The 27,771-nt window shown below is 37.4% G+C and overlaps 1 protein-coding gene across 2 annotated transcripts in view; it reads left to right on the top strand.

Annotated features, from left to right (window-relative positions):
• GALNT1 (polypeptide N-acetylgalactosaminyltransferase 1) overlaps positions 1 to 26,814 on the top strand; it is an 87,346-nt gene extending 60,532 nt beyond the window's left edge. For both annotated transcript variants that reach the window (XM_075084404.1, XM_075084405.1), the window contains 9 exons: positions 3,065 to 3,231; positions 9,360 to 9,567; positions 11,148 to 11,318; positions 12,743 to 12,860; positions 13,762 to 13,942; positions 21,563 to 21,702; positions 22,763 to 22,861; positions 23,595 to 23,729; positions 25,445 to 26,814. In XM_075084404.1, the coding sequence (XP_074940505.1) occupies positions 3,065 to 3,231; positions 9,360 to 9,567; positions 11,148 to 11,318; positions 12,743 to 12,860; positions 13,762 to 13,942; positions 21,563 to 21,702; positions 22,763 to 22,861; positions 23,595 to 23,729; positions 25,445 to 25,591 (1,366 nt within the window). In that variant the 3' untranslated portion in view covers positions 25,592 to 26,814. The remainder of the gene's footprint in view (positions 1 to 3,064; positions 3,232 to 9,359; positions 9,568 to 11,147; positions 11,319 to 12,742; positions 12,861 to 13,761; positions 13,943 to 21,562; positions 21,703 to 22,762; positions 22,862 to 23,594; positions 23,730 to 25,444) is intronic.
• The last annotated feature ends 957 nt before the right edge of the window (positions 26,815 to 27,771 follow it).

Here is a 27,771-nt window from a genome sequence, read left to right as displayed (position 1 = left end):
GTTACATAAGTGTTGGTTGAAACTAATGCTGTACTTTAAATTCAGTTATAATCCCTTTCTTGGGTAATTTTTTCTTTCAAATGAAAGACAAGAAGTATTAATTTAAATGTTTGTTAGCAAGGATAAAACATGAGGCTTACATAGAAGGCTAATGCTCTAATCACAGGTGTCGACTGTTCTATTTTGTCTTATCTTCTGCAGCAATATGTTCCTGGGGGGAAGGAATGTATGTCAGTATTTTCAAAATTAAAAACAGAGCTTTTTATTTGCATGTATTCACAAAACTTTGTACAAATATAGCTAACAGGTATATATAGAGAGGCAGGTGAAAGGAGTATTAAAAATCAGATATCATACTATTAATTCTTTCCTTTATCCTGCCTGCATCAATGAATCTTTCCAGAATAACTTTACACCAAACACTTCAAGAATAGCATTCAAAAATTTCCAAGCCTGTTTTGTTATGAAACACCCTTGTGTTACCCATGGCAGCCTTTTACATACTGGAAAACAAGCCAGTCTAGGGTTGCTCTTAAACTGTTACCCCAGAAAGGGTTGATGTCGGGCTGTGAGAATAGGCAAGTCTCCTTATGGAAAGGAGGATGTTGGCCATCTGCAGGACAGGGCAGTGGGAATGCCTTGCAGGTAGAGGGGTGTCCCAAAAAATGCCTTTATGCCGCCTTCTTAGTGCTAAAAAGTTCCCTTTCAAAGATGGATCTTCAATGTTTTGATACATTCATACTTTGGACAGTGTAATGGTTTATAAACATGGTAGTCCCTGATCACTTGGCTGGCATTTATCATACCAATTCATTGATTTGAGCTCAGTAAAATAAAATCTGTAAAACAATTTTAAAAAGGCAAAGGCTGGAAATGAGAGATTTTGTATTACAATAGTAGATCCTGTGGCCACCCCAGCAAGATATTCCTGGTGAATAACACATTGTTGTTGCTTTTCACAGAGAACTGCTAGCAGGCTTTTCAACTTTTTTTACACGTGTTCTGCCAAAAAGTAGAGGAATAATGGGTGGATTTGTATTACTACTGTAGCTCAAGGTCTACAATCAGACATTTATTTTCTGGTCTAGGGAGCAGTGCAATAGAAGGAATAAAACATTGAGAATTTGGTTTTTAAAGTAGCAAAATAGGCTGAACAAGTGACAAACATGGAGGGAAAATTATTTGGTCTATGACTGAAGTTTTCATCTGAAATTCATGACATTTGTGTTAAAAGGTATGTCGTTTTTCAGGTGATACCACAGAAAACTTTATCAGTTGGCATGCTTTGCAAGTTTTTTTTATATGTGAATTAAATTGGAAAACAGGGATATATGGCTGCTTTCCCTGAAGATAATGTGATGTTCACTTCCGTGCGGTGAATAATTAAATTTGGCCATAATTGTGTAATAGGTATAATATCGAAGACAGCGCCTGATGCTACTGCTTCAATTTTCAGGAATGAAACATGATTCCACAAAAGCTCTTCCAGATATTACTTCAGTTGTACCTGGACCTTTGTGATCTTTTCTGGGATCTCGGTGCACATTGGGCTTTTGTCACCACCTCAGAGCTGAAACTCCTATGTGTTATGAGAGCTGCTCTCACTTAGAAGAGCTCTGGCTAACCAAGTTATCCAGCAAATAAAATATTCATGCTGGGAGCCCAGTTCTGGCTGACGTTCCTGGTGTCACCAATTTTTCTGAAGTGTGTGTGGGGGGGAAAGAGTGGGGGTGGATGCTGACACCATGATACTGTATTGGCAGGTTGTTTCTTCAGTATTGTTTTTGTATGTTTAGGGTAGAAGATATGCACTGCATACTACTACTCACACCCTTGGACAGTGCCACTGCTGTTAACGTGATAGTCACGAATACTTGTTAGCATATTTTAATAGCATTTAGATCAGATTACACTAGAGTGAATTGACTCAATTTGGGATCTAGTAAAAGCTTTTTCTGTTGGAATGAAGCTCCATTTAATGTTTCTTTTTCTGCTTCAATGTTTTGCTTGTGTCTGAGATCTACATACAACTCTAGCTTTGATTCTTAAAGGATTTAGTACCATCAAACCTTATTTAAATTTCTGTGTGTGATTTTTGAATAAGCAGGAGGAACAGATCTGTGCAGAGAACACTTAAATTCACATGGTTATTTTAGGGCAGAATTGTATTTTCAGAATTGTTAGAAGTACTTTATGTACAGTGTATTGATTTTTCTAGGATATACTGAAAATATCACTTGTTTTAAAATAATATTGCGGAGTGTAAAATGTTGGCTGCCTGTGGGGTTACTTGAAGTGTATGTTGTACTTTGCATAAATGTCCTATATATGCTGTTAGGAGAGCTAAACCTGTGGTCTTCTATGCTAACTTTGGAATGTGAGTATAATTCTCTTAATTTGATCCTTTGTGGCACTTCCAACATGTATTCAATGAGGAGGAAAAAACCCTTTCTGTGTAATATAAACACATTAAATTATGAAATATACTAAACTCACCAGTATTATAGGCAGCATACATGTAATCTTGGCTTTTTGCAAACATTGACTGTGTCCAGAATTCTTTCCCTCTCTTAGTTATTATTTGGTTTTGTTCTATATATACTTTTTATTGTATTTACTTCCTAGTTTAAGTTTGCCATTTCTTACCCTGTTTGTCTTTTCCCTTTCCATTCTGTCCCCATTCCAGTACTAGGGTTTCCCCCTTGCCCTCTGAGGGAATGCAGGCCTAAATTAGGGGCTTGGATTAGTGCATCTGGACATGCTACTCTTCACAAAACAGGGACAGTGGAAATAAATAATCTGTTATCATCTGTGTGTTAGCTGTATGGATGTCTCTTTCATGTCTAGAATCATTTATAATTGAGGCTCTTTTTTTTTAGTGGTAGGATGGAATACATATGTCAGGTGTTTTTAGGTATAAGTCAGTGCACCATTTGCTCCTTTGTCATACTTTCTATACAACTGATACTTCATAAATATTAGTATCGATACTCAGAATTAAACAGCAAAATTGAACTTGAAAAGGCTTGACCTTTACAAATATATGCCTTATTTTTGTTTGTAGGTGTAAAACGAAGGTGTATGTAGACAACCTTCCCACGACAAGCGTTGTCATTGTTTTTCACAATGAGGCTTGGAGCACACTTCTACGAACTGTTCATAGTGTGATAAACCGGTCACCACGACACATGCTGGAAGAAATAGTCCTTGTCGATGATGCCAGTGAAAGAGGTAATGATAACACTGATGCCTTAGCTTGCTGTTCTTTATACTTCAAAAATTGAGACTGACTTTCTACAGGCTTTGCACTCCTCTGCAAAACACAGTAGCTGGGGCAGGGGAGGGTAGAGTGAGCAATGACCGATTTGAAATACAGGTAGGTTATTCTGCACTGAAAACTAGTGTAAGTTTATCTGTCTGTTTACTTTTCTGTTGACAATGTAGAGTTTGTTTGCTAGTGGATTTATCTATGACAGCTTTCATGTTTTGCATTTAGAATTTGAACACATTCCTAAATTTTGGGGGCATTTACTACTTGAATCACAGCAAAGGTAACTCATTTCCTCACACTTGTCCAAATTTACTATCAGTACTGCCATTAAACTTGGTGCTCAGAGGGATTAGTTTTGATTATTCAGTTCCTGGGAAGTTGAAATTCAGTGTTTATGCTGTAAAAGATTCCACTTCTTAATAACTAGCGCTCCAAATGAAAACTCCATGCTACAGAATTGAACTTCCCATGTGTAATGGAATTCATAGACAAAACTTGAAGCTGTTTTTTTTCTTCAAATAAGGTAACTTTATTTAGATTTTACTCTTTTCATGTTTTTTTGTAAATTACAATATAGTAGAAGTAAAAACAATAGTCTAGACAGTACTTGATATTTCATTTTGGTGAATAGTTGATATTTGGCTTGTTCCTTGCTTAATCTTCCTTGGTGGTATGAAACTTATACTTTAACTTGAGGAATGTTTTTACTTCTTGTGTTTGTAAATGGAGGTGAGAGGGTATTGTGTTTCTTCATCTAAAACATTTCTGTTTCTTTATATGGAATTGCCCTTTTTTCCTTTATTTCTACATTGAAAGTTTGCCACTAGGACTAATAGCTAGTAGCCCACTAGAAAGTCTTGGCAGCCACTAGAAAAAGTCTTGGCAGCCACCAACTGTAGGCTGTTATCTGTATCAGCAGGAGTTCCCAAGCTTTAGTTGTGGATTTTACACCCAGCATGCTGACTTCTCTGCTTGATACTTCTGATTCCAGTGCTTCAAAAATCCATATTCTGCTGCTTATGGTGATTCCAACTTCAGAGTAAGATGTGTGGCTGTTGTCCAAACAAGATCAATGTATGAAGACAGACCCTGCATTTCAGATCATGTGGTCTAAGTAGCATCATGGTGCATGGATTATGATGGTTAACAGGACGTTTTATGATAGTTAGTAACCATTATGACGCTTAGCCAGGAATTTTGTAGTTGCAGAACTTTAGGAGTGGATTTTTGCACCTCATATCTAATGTGGTAGAAAGTATGAGTTTCTTCTTCAGGTTGCATGTGTGTATGATGCCTGAGTATATTAACTCACCTATTGTAAACTCCGTAGGTCTAGAGTACAGCTGGCTGTGGAGTTGCTGAGTAGACTAAAAGATTGTATCAGCTAACTGAGCTCTGACCAACCTGGTTTCCTAAGCATAGCTTAGGAGAGCGTAGCCCGTGCGCTCAGGTTGTGTTTGCACTTGTATCAGCCTGTGTTCCTTTCCTCTCTCGGGCAACCTCATTTGCTTTTGCTTTCTTACCTGATACTAACTTTAACTGCTCCAGCCAATTTCAGTGCAGTTTGGAAGAAGGGACAGAGGCCTTAAATACAATTACGCTCTGGCAGCAGAGGAGGAATGCGCATGCAAAGGTCAAGGCTACCACATAAACGTGTTCCAGATCAGAGGAGAGGTGTGATTAATTTTTGCTTTTAGAAAGGCACAAGACGAAATTTTCACTGTCTTCACTTGGGGGGAGTTTGTAATTAAACTCCACAATCTCTTGTAATTTTTCAACCTTTATATAAAAATTCCATTTTTTTTTTTTGTTCTAATGCATGTAAAACTGCTCACCTCTCTTGGCGTTGTTCCCAGGGAACAATCCTCTTTTTAACACAGATGGTATTTGGATTCTGAGTGCCTATGCTAGGTTATTGTGCAGCTATATGCTCCCTTAATGGAACAGAGATAGTACATTTGTCTTAGTTAGCTTTTGTGCACAGGCTCTTACCAGGAAAAAGTTTATTGCAAGTGTGCTTTGTTTCATTTGTCAAAACAGCCTTTGGCACTAATTCAAATCAGTGCTAATGATTAATTCTGACAGGTCAGCTTTCAATATGACCTAGAAATAAAGAGCACTCTAATATTAAAATAATGTAGACATAATATTTTGTATGTTTTGCCTCTTCAATTTCTGTTTTGGAAAAAATCAATTTTAACGTAGAAATAACTATGTCCTTATTAGAACGTACATTATAGTCCAGTTAAAAACGCACATGGATTTCTATAGATAACTTCTCTGTTCCTAGGTTTGGGTTAGGTAATAAAAGCAAGGTAACTTAATTCCAGGATGAAAAATACAGCATTTCAGACTTTTTTTTGCTGGTGTTATTGAACCTGTTACAATATTTAATTTCGAAATCTGTGCTCTTCATTTAAGATCACTCGGGAGTCTTACTTGTAGTTATTTTCAACAATTACTGAAAGGTTTTTTTTGTTTTGTTTCCCAAAAACTTGTTATGGTTCCAGCAGGCATGGATTTACATTAAACAAAACAGAAGGGTATGATGCCTGAAAATTTGAAGGGTTTAGCATATGCTACTTAAGCATTCTGTTTGTGTTGAACTAGAGCGGCAGACTTTTCCAGAGAAATAAAATGTTCAGCCTGAGTATTCTGAATGCTAGCATCAGACTCAATTTAATTGGAATAAAGTAAGCATTCAGTCTGCCTGAAGCACACTTTGTACCTGCTAGTGTCATGGTCTTAGAAGAATGAATTTGCATAAAATCACGCACTCTTCTACACAGAAAAGAAAAGCGTTGGAGGGACAAAGACATCTCTGTAACATTGTTCTCTAGTTACTGATCAGAATTGCATGCTTTAAATATTGATCTCTGGTAACTATTTAAAAAAAGTTAACGGGAGAAATCAGGATTAGTACTTAAAACTAGGTCAGCACTGAATGGCCAAGCGTGGTAGGCAGATTGCATCATGATAGAATACGCTCACAGAAGTTAGTTATACGACACAAATCAAAGCAATATAACCAAAACTAAATCCTTGCCAATAATGCCTTACAACAGTATTCACACTTCTTAAAACTGTTTGCATGCTTATACATGATAAATCTTTTATTGTAGTTTAATTTTTAAAAAAAGTTTGAAACTTAATTTTTTGTTTATGTAAATGTGACTCAGAATTGGTGAAGTATTTTTCTACTTATGCACTTACTTGACTTGAACTGAATATATTAGCTTTTTCGGCCTTCTTATTTCTGGTACTGCCACAGAAGATGCTCTTTAAACTCTCCATAGTCCTAGGTAAAATTATGCACCCCTTTGATACAGAAAAAGTGTGAAAGGAATATCTAGCAGAAAGAGTTTAATGAAACTCAGGTTATATCTCTGAAAAGACATGTATTATTAGTGTTCCCAGTACTTGTGTGGGTTTTTTGTTTTTAAAATATTATTAAAATCTCACTCTGAAGAGTATAAGGCAATGCTAAAAATTTACTCAGCTGTCATCCGGGGTCATTTGTAAACAACTGACTCTGTAATGCATAAAATTTTTCATTTGAGTGTTTAATATAGGATTTAGTATAAATATGACCAATGGGTTTGTATAGAAAATCCTCTCTACAGCTTGATTCTGGCACTTCTTGTAGGCCAGAATGTACTGCATGCATTAAAAGACTCTTGAAATTATTTTTTTCTTGACTTTTTTAAGTCTCACCTTACAATAAACTGTTACCGGTTTCTGGAAGGTTGACTAGTCTGAAACTTTACTTTTGCTACTTGAACTAAGGGAGCAGTTTGTGAGGGATGTGTATTGCTCTAAGAGACAGTGCTCCGAAGGCAAAATACACTGCTTAGATTTGAGCATTTAACCTTGACTGCTGGTAGCAGAGGAACACCAGAAATCTTGATGCCTGAGTTATTTTCCATGTTTTTGTAGGGATGAGACATGAAGCTTTATCTTTTTGTTTATTTTGCTGAAATTCTAGGAATATTTTAGGGGTACAGTTACTGAATGTCTGGCACAATGTTTTGTTTCTGGGAATACTCCCTTCTGAAGTTTTGAGAAAGGTGGTAGTTAATACAAATATTTTTATGGCCATGGTTAAACATGGGAGGATGACTGTTCTTAACCCTGTTCCCTCCATAGTGAAAACGCTGCACAAATCTGTTCCTTAGAGAAAAAAAAAAATACTTCAAAAGAAACTGAAATTTGAAATACTTCACAGAGAAGATGTAGGTAGGACTTAAGATTTTTATATGCAGTGTGTTAACCATGACTTTCTGTAATGTAACTTTCTGGTCTATGCTAGTTCTTGACGGGCTGCAGTTATATTATGGAAGTCTTTCTCTCTTTCTACTGTCAGAATTTAACCATTCTGTTAATGTAACTGTGCATTCAGAGGCGCATGTCACACAGCCCAAGTTCATTCAGTTTTAAGTGGTTAGAACTACTTTAAAAGCTTATCAGCACTACACCTGAAATGTGCAGAGGAACATGTTGATTTGTGTGACTTGTTCATGACAATGGTTAGCATAGAGAGACGTGCTTCACTGTTTTATTCTCTTTGTGTATATTATGGAAGCCATAAACATTAAAACTACAGGCATTACCATGATAAGAGTTCTTTTAAATGAGTGGCTTTGGAAAGCTACACTGTGAAGAGATGACACTGTATTTGCTATAGTCAGTCAGCCAACCCCAAAAGGCCTGCAAAATATTCAAACACGTACACTTCGTTTGCACTAATAAACATTTATTAATTTGAGTTTCTGCCAATATGCAAAGTAAGAATTAACGTGCTTTGAGTTTCTCTGGAGACAAATATTTGAGATCTATCAAACTCTTAGGCTCCTTTAGCACAGTTCAGCTTTCAAGATGTGTCAGAACTTCTGTGGGTTTTAGTGACAGACAGTGCGCAGGAAAAAATGAGGAGGCAATTAGAACTCATTCATCTGGAGCAGTCGTAGGGAATGGTAATCACCCTCAGGTCATCTCTGCCTCTTGAGGCTTTTAAAATGGCCACTAAGAGTTCATGCCGTGCTTTTTCTTCCCCCCACCCCCCCTCCAGTGTCGTGCTTAATTCTTGTATGAGGTACTTGCTATCTTATGCTAAATTCTACTACAGGCTTTGCGCTGTTGTAGTACAACTCCCATGTGCTTTGAGCGTATAATCTAATATATCCCATAGCTGTGTTATAAGCCTCTTCTGCCTTTTTCTACAGATTTGAAATCTGCAACATATTGCAGAAGTCTGTTTCTGTGACTGTCAATTGCATTCTCCCTCAATTCTTTGTTCTTCCTTTGGCATCATCCATCATAGTCAAATTTTTCATGATGGACAAAAACTCTGCCTGGCAATGGAAAATTTGTTAATTTGGCAGCTCTTTGTAATGCAAGTAATTCTGAGTCTCTAGGCATATGGCAGTCAGTTATGGCTGTTCTATTTTGAATAATCTGTCCCTCAGCTAAGATGAGGTTTGTAGGTGTTACAGATATTCATTTAGGTATAGCTGATTTTGTACTTATTTTTGGGTTTGGGTGATATAGTGATAATTTAATAGAAAAAATTAGCCAGAAAAATCTAGAGAAAGCACAATTGAAAATGGTTTTGATCGTGTTTTAAACTGCTTGTAAAGAAATTATCTGTAAGTTACATTCCTGTAGGAAGTAATTCATTATGTTCAGTTAGTCAGATCATCTTCTGTATTTTCTTGGTAGAGAAGTGTTATGTCCAAGACACTTATGCATATGTTTTTTGAAAGTAAGTGTCACATCTACTCCATAATAAACACTTGCCTATCTAGTGTGGTTTCTGTGTAAGCATTCTACACTCTCTTCATATCTGTGTTTCCCATAATGAAGAAATAGAGGAGGAAGAACTTCCTGCTCTAGCAACAGAAACACACGGAGGTGTGGAATGGCATATTGTGAAGTATAGAATAAGCAGCAGAGGAAGCTAGCTGAGAAAGTAAGAAGAGGATAGAAAGAAATGAGGAAACACCTCTTCGTTCAGATCTCTTAATAAAAAAAAACAAACCAGCTGAACTATGTAACTGACATCTTCCATGGTTTTGATCATTCTTTGCAGACTTCTTGAAAAGACCGCTGGAGAATTATGTGAAAAAATTAAAAGTACCTGTTCATGTGATTCGAATGGAACAGCGTTCTGGATTGATTAGAGCCAGATTAAAGGGTGCTGCTGCTTCTAAAGGACAAGTCATCACCTTCTTAGATGCTCATTGTGAATGTACAGTAGGCTGGCTTGAACCTCTGCTGGCAAGGATCAAAGCTGACAGGTAATTATCCATCTACTGGTCCAAGTTGGGTTTTTTTTGTTATTAAGAAATGTTCCAAGTATTATGATATAGCCTACAAGCAAATACCTGCTTTCTGAAGGGCTGGATAAATTCTCATTGGGGTAAGGATAACAAGCTAATTCAGTACAACTTTTAAAAAGTAAAACTTGGTTTAAAATGAAGCTTATATTGGGATGCATGGGATAATTTGTTAAATAGCAGGAGATCTGAGCACGAATGGAGTTGAGAGGTCTTCCGTCTGCAGCCTGACCCATTCCTTCATGAATTTGGGAAGATATTCTTGAGGAAGAAATGGAGCCCTGATCTCATGTAACACCAACACTGTGAGAAGAATTGTCAGGTTTACTGTTCTCAGGTTCTCATTGTGATTTCATTATTTTGTAATGTATTTGTATTGTGGAATTCTGTGCTGTGACTTGGTCTTCTGGGATGTATTTCCTAAAGTTAGAATAGTCACTGGAATCATACTGATCTACACTGCAGTAACATAGCTTTGTATTTCTATCGTAAATCAATACAACACTTATCTGTGATATTGTGATGGAAACTGTATTGGGGAGGACAACACAATAAATGTGAGAATGGTCCGCTTTATAAAACATTCATACACCTCTGAACAGTAACTCTGTAGTTGCACGCTAGTCTGTTAGTAAACAACATATTAAATAGACTAGATATTAAGTGTGGTGTTACAGATCTCTGTTTTGTTCTTATGGTTGTAGGTAAAAATCATTTTAGAACTTAACGTTACAAAAATATAGTGTTACGTGATGAAAAAGCTACAGGTGATAAAGTCTTTGTTCAGAACTGTGGTAAGACATAATACTAACCTTCAGGTTATCATTAACACACTCTTAAGTGAGACTACGATACATAAATTGTTACAATTTGTGCAAAGGGCTCAACTAAGTCAGTCCCTTAAATTCAGTTGCAACCCCTGAATCTTTTTACAGAGCTTTCCGAGAGAGGAAACCTGCTTAAGGACGGTTATTTAAGTGTCTTTGAGATTACTAGACTCAGTTTCTCTGAGTATATGTCTTAATAATGTCACAGCAGTGGACAAGGAAGCCTCTTTCTGTCGACTTCGATGCAGTAGATATACTTTGTTAACAGTGACTATCATTTCTTAGTCCTGAGGGCGTATAAGAATACTTCCCCAGAGCTAATGATCAAGTTTTAATTTCAAAACATGCCAGTTACCTTGACCACTTAACTAGAAATGAAAAACTCTTGTTTTGTGTACAATCACTGTGTAGCACTGAGAAAGCCGTGATCAGGTTTTCAATCTGCAGAGGGATGAACACTTATTATTGGTAATAACACAAATACTATTTAACAGAGCCAAATTGTCAGGAAAAAACACCTTTTCCTTTAGATGAAGTAACTCTAATTAGCAAAACAGAATTCGAATATGGTTCATGGTAATAATCTATCGAGCACTGCTGTTAAGAGATGGCATTATGAAAATTTAAACTGTGTGTTAAACAAAATTTTAAAAACTCAACAAACAGCTTTTTGACAATTTTAATTCATAGGTTTTGGTTCTTTCCTTTTTCTAGGAGAACAGTAGTGTGTCCCATCATTGACGTAATTAGTGATGACACCTTCGAATATATGGCAGGTTCCGACATGACCTACGGTGGATTCAACTGGAAGTTGAATTTCCGTTGGTATCCTGTTCCTCAGAGAGAGATGGATCGACGGAAAGGAGATCGAACCCTTCCTGTTAGGTAACGAGAAACTAGTGAATAGGTTAAAATGTTCATCTGATATTGACTTATATACTTTCTAGGTTAATCTTGTAAGTACTTAATTGTGTTGTAGCATCATTGTTGTCTGGTTGAAGGAACAGCATAGAAGTTTTTACATGGATTGGTTGTTGGTAACTTTAGTAGCAATAAAGGAAGCAAACAGCTTGTCACTTCAGAAAAATTATGTCAATTACTGGAGAATTACTAGCTTTCAACTAATCTTTATACTGAGGCACAGGTTTTTATTGAAGCTTATTTTTATCTTTTATTCTAACAAAGAACAAAATATTTTTAAAAGATGCATTGATTTTTGGCATATATGTCCATGTATATATTTGTGTGTGTGTGCATACATACATAAACTTAACATCTTCATGGCATGGATGGGAGATGAATTTATATTTCCATGTCATGTAGATATAGTGACAAAAGTAATGAGAAACACAGGTAACTTGTGTGTAATGTGTACTTTTTAACAATTGCAAACATATTTTCTGGCCTTACTGTTCTGAAAAGTGGGCAATATTTACTTACCATGAAGTGAGGATATGGCCTTTAGTCTTCTTTGTTTTTCACTTAAGAAATCCAGAGGCCTTCTCAGGATATGGCTAATTGTATGTCTCCCCACCCCCACCCCACTGCCCCCAGTTTCCTTTTAAGGGGAGGAAAAAAGCCACATAAATTTTTAGTTAGATTGTGACCTAGCTTGTATTTTACGTGTCTTTCAGAAAAAGCCCAAAGCTTTTCAGGAAAATGACTAGTGGTAGAAAAACATTTATGCTAAAAGTGTAAATAATTTGTATCCTTGAATTACAAAGTCATATTGCCGGCCTAATATATTATTTACCTATTGTGTATTTGTTAACTAAAAAAAATGGAAATCTGGGAGGTGGTGCTAAAGTTAGGAGGAGCTGGTGCAGTTTTATTTGCTCTACCAGTAAGGAATTTGTAAAGGAAATCTGGATGTAACCATGACTGTACAATTTGCTTATATGAAGCACTAGTAGTGAAAGCGAGCAAGCCACTTCATAGGCTCTCCTAACTTTTTCAGCAGTTGCCGGAAGTGTAAATTTCCTGTAACAAACTGGTTTCTTTTTTATGAGTTATCAGTATATGAAGGCTTTTATCAGGAGTGGCAGCAGCTTTCTAGGGGCTGTTTCTCTATCCAGACTCCAATTTCAAGTGAGAAAGTAAGGAGAACTATCACTAACTGATTCTATCTCTGGAGAATTTTGAGATTGCAAGTACATCAATGGTAACTGAATTTGGATGGAAGCCTACTGAGAACGAACATGTTAGGAACTTGGGAAATAAAAATCCATTTTGTCAGTATAAGTGTGAAATGTATTTAAGTATGTTTTCATAGTGACTGATGCTTAATTTTTGTCTCCCCTTGCCCCCAGGACGCCTACAATGGCAGGAGGTCTTTTTTCAATAGACAGAGATTACTTTCAGGAAATTGGAACGTACGACGCTGGAATGGATATTTGGGGTGGAGAAAACTTAGAAATTTCTTTCAGGGTAGGTAAAACTCCTCTTTTCAGTGTGCTTAGGATAGCGCATCTTTAGTTCTGTAGAATACACGTCTGCCTGCATCAGTGTCCTTTTCTGTTGCAGTTAGCACTTTGCTCCCAGTCAAATTCCTCCAAAGGAGATATGCAAAGACTGTATCTGTCAGTGAAAAGGGCATGGTGAATAGTTGGCAGAGCCTTGTGATTAAAAGATTGGGAATGGTCATTCTGAAGAACAAATCCATGTGTCTTAAAAGGAGTACAGTTCTTGCTGTTTTCTAACTTAATGATTGCATGTGTTCATTTGGATGTGGATCATCCATGTGTGCTGACGCTGTTCTCACTTTCATTCCTACCAAATAGCACTATTTCCTTTTGTTGTACTTACCAGCTCAGGGTATATAGGTGGATACTTCTGAAGCAGTTCAGCTTTATGAATCTGCCATTTTTAGAGGTCCAAAATAAAATTGAAAGTATTTTCAGAAAACTTGGGAAGTGAATGCTGTGTTTTTGTTTGGGAGTGTGTTTTTGTGTTGTTTTTCCTTTTTTTTCACATGGCGATTCTATTTTATGATAGACTTCTGACAGATCACCCCTGTTACTTCCCTGTGATTCATGTGAGCCTTTTCCTTCCTTTGCTATTGGCTTGCCCAGTTCTACAAAGTAGTCTCCTCTGATGCATTATTTGCTGTGAGGTCTGATGTGCTCTTTCCTATGCTACCTTACTCAGGCTTGTGAGCATCTTTATCTGTTGAGCAAGAAACAGGTGTACATTTCTCTTCCGTGCAGTACGTATTTGTTCTAGACCGCAACTAATGTTGTTTTTCCAACTTGAACAGAAGCAAGTGACTAACATTTTTAAACCTTTTTAATGACTTGAAGCTATGCAGTAATTGTTCTGTCACTTTCAGATTTGGCAGTGTGGTGGCACTTTGGAAATCGTAACTTGTTCACATGTCGGGCATGTGTTCAGAAAAGCAACACCATACACTTTTCCAGGAGGTACAGGGCAGATAATCAACAAAAACAACAGGCGGCTTGCAGAAGTCTGGATGGATGAATTCAAAAACTTTTTTTACATCATTTCCCCAGGTAAGCTGGTCTTTGGTTATGAGAAATACCTATTAAGAATTTAAATGTTATTACTATTGGAGAAGATTACTATTTTAAAAAGTCACTGCTTTGAAGTTCCTAAGACAAAATTCACATAAGATGTACTAAAAGCAATGCCTTAATTGAAAAATAATTTTATTAGCCAGAGATGTGCCACGAACCAGTCTTGCTCTTCTCTGCTTCTCCTCCGTCTTGCTCTTCTCTGCTTCTCCTCCGTCTTGCTCTTCTCTGCTTCTCCTCCGTCTTGCTCTTCTCTGCTTCTCCTCCGTCTTGCTCTTCTCTGCTTCTCCTCCGTCTTGCTCTTCTCTGCTTCTCCTCCGTCTTGCTCTTCTCTGCTTCTCCTCCGTCTTGCTCTTCTCTGCTTCTCCTCCGTCTTGCTCTTCTCTGCTTCTCCTCCGTCTTGCTCTTCTCTGCTTCTCCTCCGTCTTGCTCTTCTCTGCTTCTCCTCCGTCTTGCTCTTCTCTGCACACATAATTTATGAATGAGCCTCCTGTGCAATAGAATTAAAGCTCAGTGGAACATCAAAAAGATCAACCATAGTGCTCAAAACTAGCCATCCAAATATGTCTCAACGTGCTGGAGTTGACTGTGATGGTATTTATTATGTTTCTTAAAACAAGAGGATATAAAATATGAGAGCAAATTTCCTATAAACTTAAACATTCAGGGCGGGGCGGGGGGGGGTGGAATCAGGAAAAGAAAGGAAGCCTGGAAAATACTGAATTATTACTTTCCACTACAGGATATTTTTGATGTTGTTTAAAAAACAAACATAGCAGACAAGCTTTGGGTGGCTGTAGACATCCTCTCTAAATACTTGAGACATTAGAGACATTTGACTTGAAACACTAAGTGGTAGTTCTATATGCCACATCTGCTTTTTCAAAGACGTATCTTTAAAACTAGTATTTTCTTATGACTTGCTTATTAAACCTGCATTAGTATTGAAATTTAAAAGCTCTAATAGTGTAGTGTGCATCTGAACAGTATCAAATTTTAGATTAGAGGTTTTTAGAATACTTGAGAGAACAAATGACTGCAGATTTTGCCTTAAAGAGAAAGCATTACTCAAGACTGTAGGATTTTTTTAAAAATTTTAAGAGAGGATTTTGCTACTCAAAGCTTTTTAGGTGAAATCAGAAGCTAATGGCTTGTGGTTACCGCCTTGTGTTGTTAACAAAGCATTATGAATTCAAACATGACATGCACAGACATAATTCAGAAAAGTTATATATAAATAGGTGGAATAATTTTTGGTTAAGACTGCTCTTACGCATCCACGTCGAGCTAGATTTTAAGATATACTAAGTAGCTGGAACACCTAACTATAAAAATAACCTGATTAAAACCAATGTAAATTACTGAACACCATGATAAGGCTCTATTACTTCATATATAATCTCTATAGTTCTTCCATTTCATGTGGTAACCATAAGCTACAAAAGGAGTTCTACTGTTTGAATTTTGTAGGATTGTTGTTTTGACAGGACTTTCTTTCATAGCTTTGCAGTATTTTGGAATATGCATGCATTCCTTTGTTGGAGAAAAGGAATGAAAGAATTTAATTAAAAATAGAATACAGTAAAAATTTTGAAAAGGTGAAAGTAACTTAAGCTGTTATCTATAACTGCACTGTATAATGTCTTTCCTTTCAAAAGATGCATGTCTGCATAGTTTGTATGCTAATAGCCTGAATGATCAGTGGATAGGGATGTGTTCTTGCCAAGCTCCTCTTAGAGCATCTGCACCTGCTGACTGGCACATGATCTCATTTGTGTACCCATATCCGTATGGACACTGCCCTAAAGTTTCATACTAGAATTTCAAAGTGTTTCAAGAATGGCATCATATAGTACTTGAACAAATTGGGTCATTCTGAAATTGGTTTGTTGCCTGGGGCTGTGAAGAGAATGGTTAGTACTGTGGTTCATTCTTAGCTATAACACCTATTGTTTAGAGAATGAACACATAAATGTACTTAGCGCTGCTCATGCCTCTCACCCTGCAAAGCCATGTAAGTTGTGAGAGCCAGTAGGTATTAGAGAAAAGATTACTATTTTGGGAAGTTCACAAACACTTCACTGTTGCTATTCTGGTATCTCCAATCTTACTTGAGTGTTGCAAACCCAGGTTTTCCCTGTTGACAGCAAATAACATCAGTGTAGATTTCAGTAAGTCTTTCTGGCCATCAGTTGTCTTAAAAATCCAGTGAATCTCTGCTGCATTGGCTCATTTAGCCATACTCTGCTTTTGAAGGCACCCTTCTAATATAAAAATTTAAATGTTCAGTACTTGCAGAATGATGGTGTAGTGACCCTCTGGCAGAGTAAGCAGCCTGTGAAACTCTTTGCTAGTATGATGTGTACTTTCAATATTACTGTGACAGCGTCACGAGTTCTTGCAAGGAGCGAGGTGAGGATTTTTTAGCTGATGCTGGTTTACAAGCCTGGGTTCATATGAGCAAGGAAAACAGACAGAAAACCTCTGTGCACCCAAGTTTTTTCTCATTAGTTGACATGGATGAGGAAATTGGATTTTGAAGGAGGTAATATACTGACAGGCATCGCTGAGCATAGCTAACAAGAAATGTGTTTCTTCCTTTATATCCTTTCTCTTCTGCTCCCCTAAGATAGTGAATCACAGAGGGATTGGTCCAGGAAAGCAAACCTAAGATTCTCAGGTAGCTTTCCCACTTCATATAATCTGTGTTGTCTGGAGGGGAAAAAAAAGGCTTTACTACTTGAATGATAGGAACTCAAGAGACGTTTTACTATTGATGTAATGTAGTTAAATGGAAAACTTCCCTCTTGAAAAGTAAGCCTGTAATCCTTTTTTCTTTAAGTACAGCCCAGTAGAAATTGTTACTTGCCTATTCTAAGCTTTCATGCATTTTAGAAACCATCTCTCTGCCTGGAAGCAGTTAGGTACAGATGGAGGTTGGGCAGGAAAGTGCTGCAGCAGCTGCTGCTCAGCCAAAATCAAACCTATCTCATTGCATGCAACAGCTATTCTCCATGGCAGTAATGGCACTAGCTGTAGTCTCTTCTCATTAGCCAACAGTTTTCCTCACAGTCATCTGTTACAGCAGGGTGCTGTTTCCCAGGCCATTTCGTCTTAGGCTTTCAGAAAACAGATACAGTATGTGCCAGTGAATAGTCCAATTCCCAGTTCCAGTCATTCCGTTCTGCGGACTCTGCCACTTCTTTATTTCTAGTGCTGGCCTTTCATCACTTTCTCCAGTCTAAAACACTAGGACTGGATTGTCCAAGGTGAGGCTTCAGGAGATGGCGATGTCAGTCTAACAGCTTGCTGTGAGGAGACTGCCTTGCTTTTCATGGCTGGTGATAGGGCTTCATCTCCCCTCGCTTGTTGGTTGTTCATATGTGTCAAGTGATTTGACTTGCTGAACTTGTCAGGATTATTTGCCCTGTGGGCTGGCTCTCTACTGGTTATCACCTGTGTCAGCACAGGAGGTGCAGTGTGAATCCACAGCTGAGCAAGGGAAAGCTGCCCCTTTCTGCAGCAGCAGCAGCTGCGAAGCATCAGGCTGGCTTACCACAGCTAACTCCCCCTAACCTTCTCCTAACTACTAATTAATGATAAACTGACAATTGTGGAATTTATTGGTATCCTTAGTCTAAAGGTAAAGCATGGATACTTTCACACTGTGTGGTTTCCCTGTGCTGCGAGTCTGGGTTCCAACTCCAACATGCATGCTCCTGCTCTTTGTCCAGTGTACATCCTTGTCATTCAGCAGCCTCTCATATCCCAGCTGGTGAGCTGAAGGCATCCTGAAAAGCAGCTCCAATGAGCTTGGGTAAAGCCTCGTCTAGCTTGTATGGAAATGAATTTTATTGTTGACCAAAAATTTGCCCCAGAAGGTATCTTCAGTTGCACTGGGGCTAAGTGCTGCACAGGCAAAATGCCTGAAAAGACAGCAGTGCAGAATTACCTGAGCAAGAGCCATCTAGACACAGATGTAGATGTGTTATCCTGAAAGCTGGATCAGTAGGACTACTTTCTAATCGCTGCATGCGCTTGTCTCTAGCCAAGCATGGTAAGTCAAGGTTCAGTAGGCACAGACTGGAAATGGATAACGTTTTTATTTGTGGTTGATAGGGAAGACAGAAGAGACTGAGTCCACATTTTACAATGTAGCTAAGACTATGTTCAAAATATGTACTGAGCAATTACATGTGTTCTTGTTTTCAGCTAGTAGTCTTGTGATTCTGTGATTCCCTATTAGCATTAATTGGGAGTGCAAATAATGTAGCTATTAAAATTGGTTTTAAATGATTATTGAGTTTCATAATACTAAATAAAAACAAGTTCTATGATTTTTACAGAAGGCTAGTTTTAGATTAAACAGGTTTCATACTGTGATTTTGAAAATGATTGAGCAATTTATAATCATGATGAAAACATCATGCTCCTTGTTTTTTTCCCTAAAGCAGTTTAGCATAAATATATTGCCACACATTGAGCTTGGCAAGCAAATCTGCAGCTCTTGAAATTTTGAGGATGGCAGAGCTGTTGCAACACAACTGATGGGAAGCTTAAATATAAGGTGGCAAAGAAAATTAAACTGAAGAAGCAGTATTCTACTGATAGACATCATTATATGTATGTTTTTGTAAAGGTGCAAGGACCATTATATATTGCTACTTAGAGTAGTTTGGTACTGCATAACAAACTTCTTGAAGAATAGTGACAGCAAAAGCAAGTGCTGAGATGAATCTTACATTTGTTCAAAAGAAATGGTGGTGGTGTAATTGGATGATTTGATGTGGGGTATCTTATCAATATTTATTTTCAAGTACATCTTTAAGCATATGTGTGGAAAAGAGCATGTGAGTGTCCCACAGTAAACAGCAAGGTGTGTGACAGCTTGAATCATCAGGGAGGTCCAGGCTTTTAATATAATTAAGGTTTGGGGTTGGGAAGTTGGGGGGAAAACCACCATAGCGTTGTCAAGTAAAGACAACAGTAGCAAATACTGTTAAATACTATTTCAGGGGCTGGGGGGGAAGGGGTGGTGGCATACTTTTTTTTTTTTAATGAACTAAACCCAAATATTTGAAAGAACAACTAGTGGACGTGATTGTTTCCCTCATGATGCACATACCTGTAGTCTGGCATAATTGTCTCCTGGGAGGAAGATTAGATCAAATTATTGTCTTGTGTTTTGTCTTTTGGTTTTATTTTTTTTTGCTGAACCTTTAAAAACCGGAAGGTATATGTCGCTCTTGTGTGCATATGAATTTTACCAGTCTGTGGAGGAAATAATGACTTAATTTTTTTATATGCTTTATACTTCCAACTTTTTCCCCAAAAAAACAACTGTTACCCATAAGCTGCTGCTGCACCGTGTAGTGCAAATGTATAGGAACTCTCAAGCTAGTTTTGAGGAATATAGGTAAGGTACCTGAAACCTAGGAAACAGAGTAATTCAGCCCTGTTAGAGGATACCCCTAAGGCAACTTTACGGGTTCTGCTATTCAGTCTGTCTGCTGACCTAATGCTGACTGTAGTCTATGTGCCAGTGTATGGTTTTGTGCAGACCAAACTTCGGAGAGGATTTTTTTAAATCTTTCAGACTAAAAAAGGTTAAATGGAATGTAATATACACCTCTTATTTCATTTTAACGGAAGGAAAACCAGCTGGCACTTTTCTTTCTACATGGTGACATTTAAAACTACTTTAAGAAACAGCATGCTTGTATGCTATTAGTATTACTTCTCATTTAATTCTGTATGGTTGTGACTTTAATTCTAATTGCTGTTCAGTGATGTGACAATGCCTTAACAGCATTGTTTTCTGAAGGTCAGCGTAGCAAACCGGTGAATGAGTTTTGAGTATTGTAAGGTTGTAGTGAGGATGGCATGACAACTGTTTCATCCATCAGCGGCTTTTTCATCGCTGAAAAATGAAGAACTCCATACTTAGCTGTGGTTGGTACGGTTGTCGTCTCCATCATCTTTTATCAGAGTGCTCCTTTTGGTACAGAGCAAATATTTGCTTTGGTGAAGATAGGGCAGTGTTTCAGAGGTTTTCGGTTTTTCTTCTGTCTTTCGGTTTGGGGATTTCTTTTCTGACTGGAAAGCCCAGGCTGAAGTTTTCTGGGATCCTGTTCCAAAAGATTTTTAAATTTCATTCACACTATGCAAAATTTCCTTCAAAAAACAAGCTTTCCTTTGCTTTCATTCCCTTGCCAATGTAGTTCTCTGGAATCTTTGTCAAAAAGTCTTTAGTTTTTCGAGTTTTTAAAAAAATAATAATTTTAAAAAGCCTAGAAGCATGGCTAGAGTTTTTCCTTTCTGGAATATTGAAATTACTAATGTTTTTATTGATATTTACAAACATTTAACTGAAACTGTGCAGTTATGTCTTAATTGAGTAGAAACACACCATCTGCTGGCAGGTCGATTTAATAACACAGTATGCCAACTTAAAAATGTCTCAAACTGTTTCAAAAGGTCAACAATTTTAGAGGTAATTCACAGTCTTCTAAGTTAGAGGGATTTCTGAAAAATGCGTGCCGTTGGAGGTCTGTGGTATGGTGGCCAATTGAGCCATATTTGTGGTCTGTGAGGGGAATTTAAATTGCTAAAACTTGTTTTTGTTCCTTTTTGGTTTGGGTTTTTGTTTGGTTTGGGTTCCTTGTAGTGTGTTACTTTTGGCCTGTGTGGTATAGAGTGTAGTGTGGAAAACAGAAAAAGATCATGATATTTGAAAGTTAGAAATTATCCTACCCTTAGTTAATATTACTGGAATATGAATGACCGTAGTGCTTAATTCTGGTGAGGCTAAAATATCTACTGATCATGCATACCTTCCTCAACCCATCGGCAGATGGGACTTGTACAAATTAATTTTCAGGAGGAATTAAAACAACCCTAAAGGAGTGAGAAGATACAGGAAGAATGAGCACTTTGGTAAATGAGGAGCAAAGGAGAAAAAAGGCAAGCAGAATACCACAAAAAAAATTGATAACAGTCCTAATGGTGAACATACTTCCTGCAAATGCAGCAGTTACATTGTACAAATACTGAATTATTAAAGGGTTAGTTCCCTGTATGAAGGCTTCTTTCTGTTTCTTTGTGCAGTTAGATAGATGATGAAGGGTCCAGCAGGTGATACCTGGCTTTAACAGTATTAAATTAAAATGGATTTCTTCTTGCTCCATAGGAGACTGCTATGTTAAGCTGCATAGATATGCACGCCAGTTGCCATTGGGGATAGAATGGTGTTAGTGACTATAACAGTTTCAGGCTTTCTCCTCTGATAATTTAGTAAGCAACTGCATTCAAATTGTTGCACACACCACAGGTAAGAAATTTTCCTGTGTAGTACAGATGTAGTGATTCCATCTTCTGTATAATTATCTGGAAAAAGAAGGCCCAGATAGTGACTGATATGTCCTCTCTGAGAATATGAACAGCATAATGCTATATTAAAAATAATTTATTTGCGTAGAAATGACTTCCTAAAGAGAAAGTCTTTCGTGCAAGCAGTGTATTATACTGATGATTTTTGTATTAAGGGGAATTATGTAACATTTATTAACAGCCACTGAAAAAGACTTTCTGTTTCTACAGGAGTTACTAAAGTTGATTATGGGGACATATCGTCGCGACTTGGTCTAAGACGCAAGCTCCAGTGCAAGCCTTTCTCATGGTACCTGGAGAATGTTTATCCTGATTCCCAAATTCCACGCCATTACTTTTCTCTGGGAGAGGTAAGATTTTATCTACCCTATGCGAAATACATTGTGCAGTAAGTTGTTTGTATTCTGAACTGAGTAGTGCAAAGTTATCTCCAGCAGGGCTCAAATATCTTGCACCTGTGTTCTTGTCATCTGTAAAATAATACATCTGGCTTCTCAGTGGGGCAGAAAACTGAACTTTGATATGCAGTACTGTAATTTGAATGTTTCCCCTTTTTTACTACATTACTAAATGTCACATAGAGGGGCTTTAGAAATATTCTTTCAGAAATGTATAGTTATCCATAACTCTGTATAATGTTCTCTATGTAGAGTATGAGCAGAGTTTTGCTTAAAAACTAAACCAGGTCAAACAAGGACTTTGCCAAAGAGCTGTCCTGAACTTTAGCCCCTGAACCTTCATCAGTGACCAGCAAATTTGGGTGATCCCTAAGACTTGCTGGGCAGTGGTAGTACAGATGATGCTGTCTTAAATAAGTAGGCACCTGCTCTACCCTACAAGTCATGTTGAACCAAATATTGAGCCTGTTGTGGGGTGATCTTGTATTGTTCGTTTTTAAAATAAGTGCTTTTAACAAACTGGAGCAGGCATTTGTGCTGCTGCATGACTATCAGGAGACTATACTCATGCCACTTACTATATAGCAATACAGGGGTTAAGGCTGTAACTCAAGAAGTGAGGAAATTGGACTGAGTTACCCATGACTTCAAAGGGAGTTAAACCCCCTGTGCCTGGGGCAGTACTTGAAAAATTTCTGAAGGTTTTAAGCTGGAGACTCAATTGTGTCCGTTCTGTTGTAGCTGAGTCTTTGAGCAAAAGGAGTCCCCAAGACAGAAAGATCCCCAAAAGAAAGCAAAGAAACAAACATGATTCTGTAACCTGGTAGCTTGAACATTTGCTTCGAAGTTTGAGTCTCAAACAGTGGTCTCTCATTTTAGTACAGTTCCTATATTTTACACTTCGTACACACAACCTGTGGTGTATAGCAGAGAGAACTGGTTCCAGTGATGTTTGATGTGGACCTAATTCCCTTCTAAAAATAACAACCTTGGTGCTCTTTTTCACTCCCAGATAAGAAACGTGGAGACAAATCAATGTCTGGATAACATGGCAAGAAAAGAAAACGAGAAAGTTGGAATCTTTAACTGCCATGGAATGGGTGGCAATCAGGTAACAATTTTAATTAAAAATTATCTTAATGTAGTCAATTATTTGGAACACTGCTCGTCATCGGGACAATTCTTCAATCTTTCAGTAGTTATCTCCAAAATATACTTAAGTTATAAAGTTTAGGAAGCTCTCATTGAAGAAGATGCATATAAGAGGAAATGCATGAAATTTGCTGGTGGCTTGTCATCTGTAGGTTTTCAGGGCCTGACTGCAATAGGTTTTTAGATCAACTTTCAAGTTAAAAATGAAATGAGGGGAGGAGGAGACCACTATAGACTAGACCTCACCTCCTGTTAGGTTCCCTGGAACGGTCTCCTGGTTAGACCTCCTGATGGGCATTGTTAGTTTAAAAAAACATGCCTGTACCTGAAATGCTGTTTTAATGTTCATTTTTCTGGGTGTCAGTTCTGGAATTTATTTAACATCTGGTTTTTTGTTCTACTTATAGTTCTTGATTATTTGTTTTCCAATACATAGAGACTGCCTGTATTGGGGATCCTTCTGTTTCTATTTAGAAAGCAGTCTGAAACGTTAAAAAAATGTCAATTTTAACAGAAGAGCTTGTTCATATAGTGTTTATATTTATTCCTTAAAAAAAAGTAATCTTTCTATATATGATGAAGGGAAAAGAAAAAAAATTTAGTAGATATTAATGAAGTAATGCACAAACGTTCCCCCTTCTACCTGCCTCAGTTGAACTTTTTTCAGTTCCTCTCATTCTTTTTCTGTCTAGGTTTTCTCATATACTGCCAACAAAGAAATTCGAACAGATGATTTGTGTTTAGATGTATCCAAACTTAATGGCCCAGTAACGATGCTCAAGTGCCACCATCTAAAAGGAAATCAGCTTTGGGAATACGATCCAGTGGTAAGTCTTATGACTTGTGACATTAAAATGAGATGACTTGGGTTTTTACATGAGCCTACAGAGCAACATATTCCAGTGTGGGACCACTATTTGACAGTCAAAATGGGAAACAAAGTGAGGGTTATGTTCCCTCTGTTATTAATTCATGGTCTGGTCACTCAATGGGCATCTGTACTGATTTAATTACCTGGTGAGTTTTGGGGGAGCTTTTAGAAGAGTATTTTCAATGTGCTTTTGGATCCACTGGAGAAAGATAGGCTGCTAGTGTAGTGTTGTGTGATGAGATCAACAATGGAAAAGTATTCCAGGTAATTTCCAGTCCATATTACTGGACCAGTAAAAGATAATGCTAACACTCTTGTGACCTGGTGGCTTATCTTGCACAAGGGAAAAAAGGTTACAGGTTGTAGTTGTACAACATTAAAAGAATTTACTTTTCTAATTAAAAATATTATCATCCCAAAATTACAAGGAAGATTTTACATTTCTAATCATGGTATGTTTAAGGTACAGATTAAATTTGGGTCTTGTTCCCAAGTCATTCTTGGTTTTTATGTAGTTAGCTTACCTGACTTAAAAGTAAATTAGATGAGTAACATTAATACATCCAGTTGATTCACCAAATGCCAAGTGCTTTTTATTTTGTTTTCTACCTTATCAACAGTAAGAACACTATCTCTAGACACCTAATTGCAATAGTCTGTCTTGCAATGATTGCCACAGACTGTAAAACAGGCTTACCCTGTGCTGATCCTCAGCCATAAATTTGGTTGTATGTGTTTTTTCTCTTTATTCTGTCAATGGAAATCTAGGTGAAGTTTTCAGAACTTTACTGAAAGCTGGCTAATAAAGCACAAAAACAAGTTAGAGAATACACAACAAGAAATCCTGCACGCATAGTTGGGTGATTTTTCTGTAGCGTTTTTTCCTTCTGCCTCTGTTCAGAAGGCATGTAAGAAGCCCTTTTCCATTAGTATCTACCAGGAAGAAAAAGGTGGGGGGAGAACTTTGTGTTAGTTATTTGTCTACTTAAGTCTGTTCCAACTCCCTTCTTCATTCCTCAGCTCCTGTATGAGTGCAGGAGATTGATGTGCTCAGGTTTTTGGTTGGGTTTTTTTTTACCCTTTGCAGCTTGTGCACATAAAGCCTGCCTGTTCTGCCGTGTTTCAGTCAGTCCGGTGTCCTGGTTGTGCTGCTGAGTGAGAGAAGAAGCACTGATAGTAATGCCAGTCAGTACCATAGACAAGTTGATGCACTGATGAGTATCCGTAGTATGGTGGCAGGAAATGCAGCTTCTGAAGAGCTCTTTTCCATGACAGTAGTGCCGAGGTAGACAGAGTGGAGTATGGAAGATTGCTTAAGTAAGATTAGGTATTGGAAAAGACATGTGTGAATTTGCTCACATTTTTTAAAACTCCTCAAAGATCCCTAATTGTATAGTCCTATTTAAAGAATGGTGAATATTGCTTGATAAAGAACATAATTTAAAAGTTCAATAGTTCTTGTTTTCAGGAAGCAATGTTTTTAGTATCTAGAACATCAAATAGCATATTTAAGTGTTCTTTAGGATTGGGATCTGCAGTCAGTAACCAAAGGGTCTTGTCTAGGTCCTCCTTATGTATGGAAGAATTTTAATGGCCACTAGAAACTTCTTGGTTAGCTTATGCCTGGTGATTTTTTTGTTTTAAAAACTAACTTTTTATTTTGTCTTCAAGAAATTAACCCTGTTGCATGTGAACAGTAACCAGTGCCTGGACAAAGCCACCGAAGAGGACAGCCAGGTACCCAGCATCAGAGACTGCAACGGCAGCCGTTCCCAGCAGTGGCTGCTCCGCAATGTCACCCTTCCAGAAATATTCTGAGAGGTTCTAAAGAAAAGCAAGGATTGACTGGGCTACCTCGGCTGATACTTTGGCTACACTGTTAAGTAGCAACAGAAGAAACTTCTGCTCGGCAGAATCCACAGTTCATCAGCTGTTAGAACTCCTGCAGCTTCTCAGTAGCTGTGAACCAGCCTTCCTGTATAAGGACGTGAAACTACCACACATACTAGTGAAACTGCGCCCACTGATGTTTACAAGATCGAAAGAATTTCTTCCGGCAGATAATTTAGAGAACGTTTGGACAGTGGAAACATAATCAATGAAATAGTCTCTCTGAGGAGCTGCATATCGTTGTAGTTTGCTTGCACATCAGTAACCTCTGCTGAAAGTGCTGTTGTAATGAAGAAAGTTCCAAGAATTTTTTTTCCTGGTTAGCAGTGGTAACCAGACTACTAAATATAGATCCAGAAATAAATGAAAGAGCTGGAAACCAGATTCAGTAACACGAAATAAGAATTCTGTGGTTTAAAAACAAAAAGTAAACAGGGTTTAATGGAAACTAAATCAGAACTATGAAAAGTACAATTTGTTATAGTGAAGTATCAAATTTATATGTAGATTTTATACCTCAGTAGGGGAAAATAACCAAGTCAAAAAGCAATTGTTTCCCTTTTTCAATTGTGTGATAGTCCATAAATACTATTTTTCTTTTTCTGGTGGGTCTAAAATTATTTTGGGTGCAAACAAAATGAGCATAAGAATAAACTTAGCTCTTGAATGTCAGATCAACTTTTTTCTTTTTTTAATTTTTTGGCTGTTGGAATTGTATCTTTTTATTACTGTCTGAAAACTGGAGGTTAACATGCTGTCTAACTTCTGTTTTTTCCCCAGACCTGCCATTTCAGTTTATACTTGGGTCAGTCAGCTTATGGACTTTCATGGCCAAACAGAAGATTTAAGTACACTTTGAAATTAAGTTAACTTGATGGAATATGCTTAGTGCCCAAGACTCATACTACTGTACTACAGTTTTGTTTTCATAGCAATAAAACTTTTGTTCCTTGTTTGGTTTCAGTCATCAGAAAGCCAGAAGAAAAGATACATGATTTGAGTAGCAGGAGATCAGCAAAACTGAAGGTTTACTGGAATCCTTTTTCACTTCATATTCAGATGTGCTTCATTGTCAAGTGCATATTTAGATTAGACTCTGAATTGTAATGTTGATCTGCTGCTTTTTTTCTAATAAAACCTAAAGAAAAATAGCTAAATTGGCATGGTTTTTAAAGTTAACATAGCCAAAAGCAATATGACTATGTCATTACATTGGTCTGCATTTTTTAACTGAATTGCTTTGTTTTGTTAAGAAAAATCTGTGTGGGCTGATCTTGAAAACAAGCCACTGAACGCTCAGAGTATACATTGAATTTTCTTTTGGAAAGAAAAATGAAATTTGCTTAATGGAGAGGATATTTTTATGATAAATGTCATTGTTTGGCCAACTGTCCTGTAAAGCAAATTAAACCTAGACTCATGCAAAAGTTGTGTGGAATTATGTTTGGCTGTTATGGCCATTTTAGATTTGCTATTCCAAGTTGCTTTAGTCCATGTTATCTCTGTTATTTCTGCAGCGGTACACAGGAGTTCTCATACAGAAAGCAGGGGAAGTGTTAACAAAACTGCAGTATTATGTTGCTACTTGAAAAATACATAGGATGAGTTGATATGGGATTAATATCAGATATAGCATCTAAATATATGTCTTTCATTGACCCCTCTTTTTGGATAGCCCTGCAAATCTTACGAGGTCAGAGTGGATTATGAAAGTAATGGTATGGTGTATTTATCAGAAAGATACTGAAGTGTGCCCAAATGACTTAAAAAAAAAAAAAAAAAAAGTGAAGATTTATTCCTTTGGTGCAGTCAGTGAAGAGGATGGGGATGGATGACCGTGCCATCATTTGTAATTGATACATTTTCTTGCTCCTTAGACCCTCTGTTGTCCCTCCTGCTTTTACGCTGTTTCTGAAGTACAGTTTGTGGTTGTCTGATCCTGTATATTAGCCCGCTGAAATACTGTTTGCAGCCTTCTGTTTTGTGGGGGGTGGGTAAAATGGCATTATAATTAGTTCAGAAACAGTATCCCAAACTCAAAATACATTCCTTTGAAAACGTTGTCAATAAAGAGGCTCTAAATCAGAGGTGGGTAACCTGTTGTGGAA

This window comes from Phalacrocorax aristotelis, chromosome 2 (assembly GCF_949628215.1).
Source record: "Phalacrocorax aristotelis chromosome 2, bGulAri2.1, whole genome shotgun sequence".
Taxonomy (NCBI): domain Eukaryota; kingdom Metazoa; phylum Chordata; class Aves; order Suliformes; family Phalacrocoracidae; genus Phalacrocorax; species Phalacrocorax aristotelis.
Note: the sequence above shows the minus strand (reverse complement) of the source record. Positions and strands in the feature narration are given on the sequence as shown.